Source organism: Sceloporus undulatus, chromosome 3 (assembly GCF_019175285.1).
Source record: "Sceloporus undulatus isolate JIND9_A2432 ecotype Alabama chromosome 3, SceUnd_v1.1, whole genome shotgun sequence".
Taxonomy (NCBI): Eukaryota; Metazoa; Chordata; class Lepidosauria; order Squamata; family Phrynosomatidae; genus Sceloporus; species Sceloporus undulatus.
The window spans coordinates 231,403,756-231,412,892 of record NC_056524.1 but is presented as its reverse complement, the minus strand read 5'-3'; the positions used below and the strand labels follow the sequence as shown (position 1 = coordinate 231,412,892).

Sequence of the window (9,137 nt, the reverse complement as noted above, 5' to 3'; positions counted from 1 at the left end):
TTAAAGGGGTGTCAATCTGCTTTAATTCTGCAGTGCTGATACACCCAGAGAAGATCAACCAAGTCCAGTTGTTGTTGTTGTTATTCTTGTTATTAATGTTTATTTATATAGCACCATAAATCTACATGATGCTTTACACACATCATAAAATCAACATGTAAGCTGCCCGTGGCATACAATCTAAAAGTTCCCAGTTAACAACAACAAAGTCAAACCAATCACCTCAAATTGCATATAGCATACCTCTCAAGTTCACATTTCCCCCCCTCTTTCTCCTTCCCCTCCTGTTCCTGGAAGAACAAAGGCACACTATTTGGAATCTGTCTTCTGTAACCACTCCGATATCAATGGGACCATTTCAAGAGTAGATTTCTGGGTTTGGAGTTTTGTTTTGTTAGGCAGAGAACTATTTCTTATAATAATAATAAAATTTATTTGTATCCCGCCCCTCTGAGAACAATTGGGGCGGCCAACAAAGTTAAAAATACAGAACATATAAAATCCCTGATACCCTCCCCTCCTTTAAAAAGTATTAAATCCAATGCAGAATTTAGAAAATTAAAAAAAACACACACATACAAGTTAAAAACTGACCAGAAGGTCAACAACATCACATCAGCAAAACAATCAATGGGAGCAGCAGTATCTTATTCCCAGATGTTTTTCTCAGGCCGGGTTCTCTATTCTGGGAAGGCCTGCTGGAAGAGATCGTCTTAACAGCCTTTTTAAAGCTGTCTAAGGATGTAAGACTGTCCATCTGTTTACACTTATGTAAAGGTGAGAGATATGTGCTCAGGTATGCCATACTTTTCTTTGTTTTTGTCGAATAAGTTCTCTAGTTCCTGCAGATATTTCTCATGCAATTGGTCAATCTCTTCAAGAGTGGGATTCAGGTTCTGCTTCACAACAATAGGATTTCCAACTACAAAGTAATAACAAACAGACAAGAATGATATTACCACCATTGTCATCTGTAGAAATGAGGGATGGAGTACATGTCACCCTCCACATATTGGATTGCAACTCCCAGGAATTGCCTAAATGGGCTATGGCTGATGCAATCCAGCAATCTCCGGAGAGACCACACATTCCTCAACCATGTTATAAATGCTCTGCTTCAAATTCAAGAATTTCATGGTTGTTGTTTTTAATTAAATTGACATTTTCAGCCTTTTTCTTCATTCTTGTTTTCCATGAAACACAGAGAAAAAATGATCCATATCTTTAAGTGTTTTCATAATCACAAGCGATCTCAAGGATGATCAAAAATATGAAACAAGGTGTGAAAGAAGAGAAGACTGAAATACTATTTAAACTTTTCTAGTTATACAAGATGCCTTTCCTTCTTATGGGACACAGTCCATAATGGCCAGTAAGTCAAATGATAATTTTCTAGTTCAACAGTTCTGAATAAGCACCCTGATTGCAAATTGTTTTCTGATCTTTCTATTTCCAAAGGTTAGTGATTTTGCTCAAAGAAGACCAGAACAATTTTATCCTTCACATATAACTTGCGTTTCCTAATGATTTTTGTTTCTTTTTGCAATTGCTTTCATTAAAAAGCTTGAGTTAACATCCTGAAACTTCAGCTCTATGCTAAAAAGATTCTTGCTGGATAGATTTTAATTAACAGTATCAAAGAAATGCACTCATTATTTGAAATTTTAGTCTTTTATGATAGCATTCACTCCCTTTTTCAGTCTCTTTTCCCAATAATCTCTGAAGGATTCTTAAGATATGTAAATACACTAAACCTCTCAACATCCTTTGTTTGCCTTTCACATTATACTAAGAGGTGTACCAGAAAAAATGCTATGTATTAGAAGAGTACTTCTCTTTATCAAGGGGTGAACCAGAAGTGGTTTTTAGTCATTTCTCCCTATCACTTCTTGCAAAAGTGGTTTGAACTTCTCTTCAAGTTCTTTAAATACCACTGAAAAAAACACTTTTACAAGATCTTAACAGAGCCTGTTCTTAGAAGTTTGTAATTTTAAAATGACATTAATACACAAAATTCAACACATGCTCTAATTCCTCCAAGGCCCACCTCTGAAATTATTTCCCCCCTACTTCTATCTTTAAGGTTTTCTCAGATGTCAGTGCCCTCAGTGACCAGATTGCTGCTGCACAACTAAATGGGAGGAGAGGGAAATATTTGTATTGAAGCACTAAAAGCCTTTTCTAAACACCTGATGCTTCAGCTAAAAGAAAAGGCAAAATCCCATCAGTGTTTCGGACCAGACATAGGCAACCTGTGACACTCCAGATATTGTTGTACTGCAACTCCCACTGTAGTTAGCATAGCCTATGGTGAGGGATTATGGGAGTTGCAGTTCATCAACAACATCTAGAAGACCATAGGTTGCCACCTGTATTTTAAAAGAATAAATCCATCCTGTTTTAGGTAAGTAACCAGAACAGTAAAGCTTTATAACTCATTGTTTATTATCAATACACTTATTTGCAACTTCCACTTTGTCCTGGCTGACCAGAATGGTGATTATCTCATTTCATTTTCACAACAACCCTGTGTGATAGGTTAGGTTGAAAGAATTGCTAAAGACAATGGAATTAACAGGATTCACATGCACCCAATGTTAGCCAGCCAGTTTCTTGGTTGAGGGGGAATGGAACCCATTTTTCTGGTCCAAATCCAGCACCCTATACCCACAAAACCTCACTGGCTTTGCAACAGATGGGGTACTGATAATAAGCAATACACAGAGGTACATTATATTATATTCAGAATGCACAATCACACTATATCCTTCAAGCTACACATAAGTAAACACAGCACAACCAACGTGTAGAGAATTAGATAAAGAAAAGTCCATAAAAATTATTGTAAAAAAGCAAAATGTCATTTTCAAACATTCCTTCTTTTTAAACACTAGTGCACTAAAAGATGGGAAAGATGATTGGTTAGGACTCATAGCCACAAAAGTATAGATTTAAATCTGTGTATATGGAATTGAAAGTTGCCAAACCAACATACCGACTGTGTGGATAGGTTTCCTATAAGGCATCAAGCCAAAACTATACTGAAAGATCCCTCTGCCATGAAACAGAGGCATAGCAAACCCCACAATCTTCTGTAGTTTCTCTTGCCATGTTCTGAGCCATGATCCTTTTGGGTTGGCTATTTGCCTGAACAATTCATTTTCACCAAAAGAAAACACTGGAACCAGCTGAGCCCTTTCAGGAAAACAAAACACAACAAAACATAGTACATTTCACTGACATGGTTTACACCAATGGTTTAACAAATAAATCAAGCTAAAGGGATCAAAAGGAGATTGTCACAAATCATAACATTCAAATACATCAAGTTCATAAAATCGCATTGTAATATCAGATGATTTTTTTCTAAGTAATTTATTCAGTAATTTATTGACCTTAGGTAAAGTTTAACAAAGCAGTAAAATTCAGCCACCCATTTATCCAATTGAATGAAACATGAGGGCCCCATAAACTATGTGCTTGAATATTACAGAAAACAATGGAATTAGGCCATTGGTGTCAAAATGAGTATTCCCCAGATTTCCTGCCATAGTGTATAAATATATGATTTGTCTGCTTGTAGTATTTTAATGCTGAATTTAATTAAGTATTGGATGATGGGAGGTGTTGTCACAAATTATTGATAGTGTTGGCTAGCTACATTCCTTGGGGTGGTTAATGGGAAAATGTGTGGGGAGTAGAGATTGTGCTGGGAGTTTCAAGGCTAGTCTTTGTTTCGCAGGCCATAAACAAAGAATGGAATTCTAAAAGCAGTAACTTTGAAATATCATAATGTACACATAAACCTGAATTCTGTTGGTTAGTCACATGTAGAGTAGACCCATTAAATTAGCTGTTGACTAGTGAGTGAACATCTAAGTAAATCTCAATGAGTCAACAGGTCTACTCTAGATGAAACTAACAATAGGATATGATAGGCTATAATCAGAAACACAACTTATAACTCAGGTAGCACAGTTAGAGTTTGTTTGTTTGTTTGTTTGTTTACTGTAGTCCACTGTTACCAGGATTGGTGCCTTAAAATCCTAAATGTGGATGACTTTTCTTCTGATGACCCTATGCAGAGTGCCTGATGGGATACCTGATACAGAGTTCTCCATCGCTGCAAGACGGGCTGGTCATGTAGGCTATTGAAATATAGATCAAAGAGGCCCAGATAGGAGTTGCCAACAGAAAAGGGTCATTCACAACTTTGAGGCAGATTTATGGCCAGGATGTTTTGCCAGGCCAGAACCATTCTCACCTTGGATGACCATTCTCACCTTGAAGACTTCTATAGATCAAGCAATCTTTAATATGTAGATTTGGCTTTGCTTTGAAATGTGGAAACAACTCTTCCTTTGCCTGAGGCAAGATTTTGCCTATTTAAGGTCCCTCAAATCTTTTGTCTTTGTTCTGTCTTAGAATCCAGACAGGCTTCATGTCAGTCTGAGTTCTGATATAGTTCCAATCCACTCCCCCTCCCTTCCCCTCAGTGTTGCGGAGTCTTCATCAATCTGGACCTGGAGCACCGCCAATACAGGTGAATATTCCCATTAGAAAGCCTCATGTTATCTATCCAGCACTAACTTACTATATTCCTGAGTTCTTGGATGATTGTGTGAGTGTATGATTGTCTTATGTGTGAATGAATAATAAACAGTATTCAGTTTTCATAAAACTTGTCTCTGTTGACCTATAACCTTGGCTACCTTTGTATACATAGGATAGAGACTGCTCCTCTGTTTGAGCTAATGATAAATTCCCCAGACCAAGGTCTCCTTATTACACCACCTTGCATAATATCTTGCATACTGTATGAATGCATAAATAATGTATTCAAGAACCATATGGTGCAATGGTTTGCTCATTAGATTACGATGCTGAAAACCAGGATTCAAATCCCTGGTCAGCCATAGAAACCCACTGGGTGACCTTGGGCAAGTCACATTCTCTCAGCCTCAGAGGAAGAGAAATACAAACTCTCTCTGAACAAATATTGCCAAGAAAACAAGGACAGGTTTGCCTTCAGGTTGCCATATGTTGGAAATGATTTGAAGTCACATAACAACAACAAATAATGTGGGTTTGTGGTAGAAACTTCATTGCTCTTGATTTGCAAGTCTCCCCAAATTACTTAGATACATGTTTGAAAAATATATGCTTAAGGAGGCACAAGAATATTTCCTTTGTGGAAAGAGAAACGTGATTTTGATGGCTGGACTCAGAAAACTGCAGCTGGAGACCTCTTCTTACCCAGGCATAAAATTACATGTAAGGAGAGATGCAATACATTTTGAAATCAGAAATAATACCCACAGGAAGGGAAAGGTCTGTAGGGCTGTTGTTGACTAATAGCCCATTTACAAATAGTGATTACAGACACACAGCAAAAAATAGGAAGTTACCACATATGCAGTTTCACTACTGCAATATGATAAAGTTCAAACCAGTTGTCTTAACTTTTTACACAAATAAGCCCCACTGTATTCAACTGGGCTTATTTTTGAGTAGGCATGCACAGAATCTTAGAGCTGAAAGGGGCCACAAACCACAAACAAAAGTGTACTTTACATTTAACTACAAGTACCCATTTGGTTCTTGTTTTTCACGGTGCAGATGATTTCAGCATACCATCCATCTCATCCTGGTTAATATTTGGATGAAGAATTTCCAAAAGATACTATGGATCTCTAAGGTATAGCTAGGAAAGGATCTTGCACAAAACCTTGAATCTAGCCTATTGAAAAGACCAGCAGTTCATGTCCTTTGCCAAAATCTGCTCCTGGTCTTGTTTTTAGAGAGAGAATGGAGCTTCTCCATCTTCTGCTTCCAATTATGAAGTCTATTAGATTTTTATATTATGCATCAGATGACATCTATGTGTACAGTTACCTCTTTGGTTGCTTGAGGAATGTGTTTGTAATGAATAAGCTATTTGGCCCAGCAAAATTCAGTCACTCTCCTGCTTCATTTCTTGATCTTACACCAAATTTTCCTACAATCTTTGAATTCTACTCTGTTTCCCATTTTTGCATTTCAATCACCTATGATTAATCAGAAATCTTGTTTTGATATGTGGCCAATTTCCTTTTGGACTACAGTATAGAATCTTTCAATTTCTTCATCTGCTTCTGTAGCTGGAGCAGATATGTTCTGTTTCTTGTTTATGTCAAACTTCCTTTGATTCATGCTTTTCACATTCCATGTTCCTATGTGTTGTGCAGCTTTGGATTTTCCTTTCACCTCTGAGCACACAAACAACTCAACATCTTTTTTGCTTGAGTCCAGTTGCATCATTAGCAGAGTGCCACTCATAGTTACCCTCTACTATTGCCCAGTAGTTTGTTGACTGCCTTCTGATCTGTCATCTTCTGGCACTGTCTCTTGTTTAGTTTAGGATTGTCTCATTATAGGGTTTTTAACATTAAAATGAGGCTTACTGTGCCTCCTTCTATGCAGAACTAGCAAGTTTTCATTATGGTGACACTGTAATTCTCTCTACCGTGTGTCACCCCTGAATACTACTGCTGCCCAGTTTCTGTTGGGCACATTTAGTCCAGCTCTTCAGCAAAAGCCTGTCTGACATGTGAGACCCTAGCAGCAGCACTTCTCTCATCAGAACAGCCTCTTGCTTTACAGGTACATGTTATCCCACCAACATGGAAAGGAAGTGCCACGGCTGGTGGATGAATCCTACCCAGCTCATATTTGCCTATGTGGATTATAATAATTAACAAAATATGTGTTGTGTAGCACCTAGTGATTTTAGGTCCTTTATAAATCATCACCATCAATAATAATGATGGCGACATTACATAACCTGGAGTGTCTTTAGGTTTTCTAGCAGTGGTGCTCCCACATCTCTGTAGGAATGCCAGAGTTGGTCTACAGCTAACTAACCATAAGTCAACCATTGCACTTTCTAACTGGTAGATGCTGGAAACTGAATTCCAAAAAGTAGAGGAAGCACCACTAGCACTCTTGCAGGGAAGGCCTGCAGAGAAAAGCACCACCAAGATGCCTGTAGAGAAAAGAGAGACCTGTTCCATCTTCCACTCCTTTGATCTCTCTTCTCTAGGCTGCTGCCTGACTGTCTGCCTGCTTCTTGCTGAGTAGAATACTAGCAAAAATTGGCCCCATGTTCCCCTGCAGTTGGTGAGCATCACCTGTATCACCTAAGTCTCCAGTTGGTGAGCATCACCTGCCCTCCTGCCTAAAAGGGATACAAGGTGCTGCCTGGATGGTCTGAGGGAATCAGTACAATCTGGAGGAAGCACGATCATCACTCCTGCAGGGAAGACCTTCATTCCTGCAGAGAAAAGTACCAAGACTCTTGCAGAAAGAATACTCCATTATAGTGATGAGCAACTAATGGGGATTTTGTTTTTAATAAATTAGTATAACAGTATATTATTTTAGTATTTTAGTATACAGTTGTCCCTCCATATTCGCTAGGGTTAGGGGCACAAGACCCCCGTGAATATGGAAAAACCGCAAATAACAAAAACACCATGTTTTTACCTGAGAGGACACCTTTCTAGGAATCTCTAGGTCCTCCAGAGCAACTCTGTGGTCAACATCTGACAGACACTGACCATAGAACTGCACTGGAGGAGTTATAAATGCTAGTATAGTATTCTCTCTAGGAATCTGTAGGTCTTTCAGTGCATCTTTTAGTTAAATTTGACCATAGAGTTGCACTGGAGGACTCAGAGATTCCTAGAGAGAACATATTAAGCAAATCTGTGAATAAGCAAATCTGTAAATATCAAAGCCGCAAATATGGGGGGATGACTGTATTATAGTGTGTTATGTTATTTGTTCTTGATTTATGTGTCTATTGTTAGTGAAAAGGGAATTATAAATAAACATTATTGTTAACTCTTCCAAGCCCCAAAGAGTTTCCTATGTTTTGGGAGAACCCCCACTAAGGAATGCAGACCTATAACTGCTTAGGAAATAAGGACAAATAGCCTAAGCTGCCTTAACAACAGATACACATACACAAAACATACACATATATAATATGAAAAGTTTACTGCTGGGGTATAGGTGAGTGAACTGTTTATTTGAGGTGCATAAATTCATTGTCAATCCAAAAACAAGTTCTTAGGAGTTTTTCTGAGACAATGCCCTGTGCTACAAATTTGTTATGAAAATTTAGTTATGGAACTTACCCATGTTTCAAGGCTACTTTAATGAATCCTTTCCTTTTGAGAATATTAAGAGTTAAACTTCCAGGACGGGCATCCAAAGACTCTTCCGCTCCTCCAATTACAATCACTGCAACATTTCCACCCTTTTCACTGCTCAGCACATGAGACACACTCTTCTTGGATGCTGAAACCACTCCTTAATGTGTAACAATACAAAACCAAAAAGCCCAATGAATTGATCTGTACTATGGGGAATCTTAAATGTATTTGTGACCACAGTACACAAATTAATCTTAAAATTAAAAAAATAATGCTGCAAACAGCAGTTTCAGGGTTGCTGCTGGAGGATTTTCATGGGCAAGAAGAAAGGGTTAAATACTGTAAAACATACTGTAATGACTGGCATGATCAGATCCAGATTAACTCCTCACACACACCCCACTATCCCCATCCCATTAAAAAATATAAAAAGGAGAAATCCAGACATGGAGTGCAAATATGAATGAAATGAATGAATGAATGAATGCCTTTATTTCAATTAACAAAGCATAGGCAGTATAAAAAACAAAACAACAGCAACAAATTAAATAACAGCAAGAGTAGTACATACACAGCATATAAATGAACATGTAAAATACATTATAACAAGGGTTTTGTTAACAGACTCGCCACTTCATAGTCCAACCCACCCCAATTTTCCATAAGTGTTTGAGCCGGGAGAGAACATCACTACTCGCCTTTATAGCACATTTTTATAGCAGAGAAAATATACTTTGCAACTTCCTCTGTGGTCTTTTTTGTCCTCATCTGCCAATAAAAACTTCAGGTACCATTCAGAGGTTCTGCCTGGATGTCTATTTAATAAAGGAGTAATTAATCGTAGTCTATCATCCTTATAAAATATACAATAAAGAATGTGAGATATGGATTCTGGTTGGCACTCTAGCATAGCTGAAGGAATTACATTGAACCGGCCTA

General features: G+C 37.9%; 1 protein-coding gene across 1 annotated transcript in view; it reads right to left on the bottom strand.

The window, feature by feature from the left end:
* Positions 1 to 678: 678 nt before the first annotated feature.
* Positions 679 to 9,137, bottom strand: part of MOGAT1 (monoacylglycerol O-acyltransferase 1) — a 27,587-nt gene continuing 19,128 nt past the window's right edge. Inside the window, exons 4-6 of the mRNA XM_042456148.1 lie at positions 8,181 to 8,355; positions 2,996 to 3,195; positions 679 to 922 (exon numbers count right to left, since the gene is read on the bottom strand). Of these exons, the coding sequence (XP_042312082.1) occupies positions 768 to 922; positions 2,996 to 3,195; positions 8,181 to 8,355 (530 nt within the window). The 3' untranslated portion in view covers positions 679 to 767. The remainder of the gene's footprint in view (positions 923 to 2,995; positions 3,196 to 8,180; positions 8,356 to 9,137) is intronic.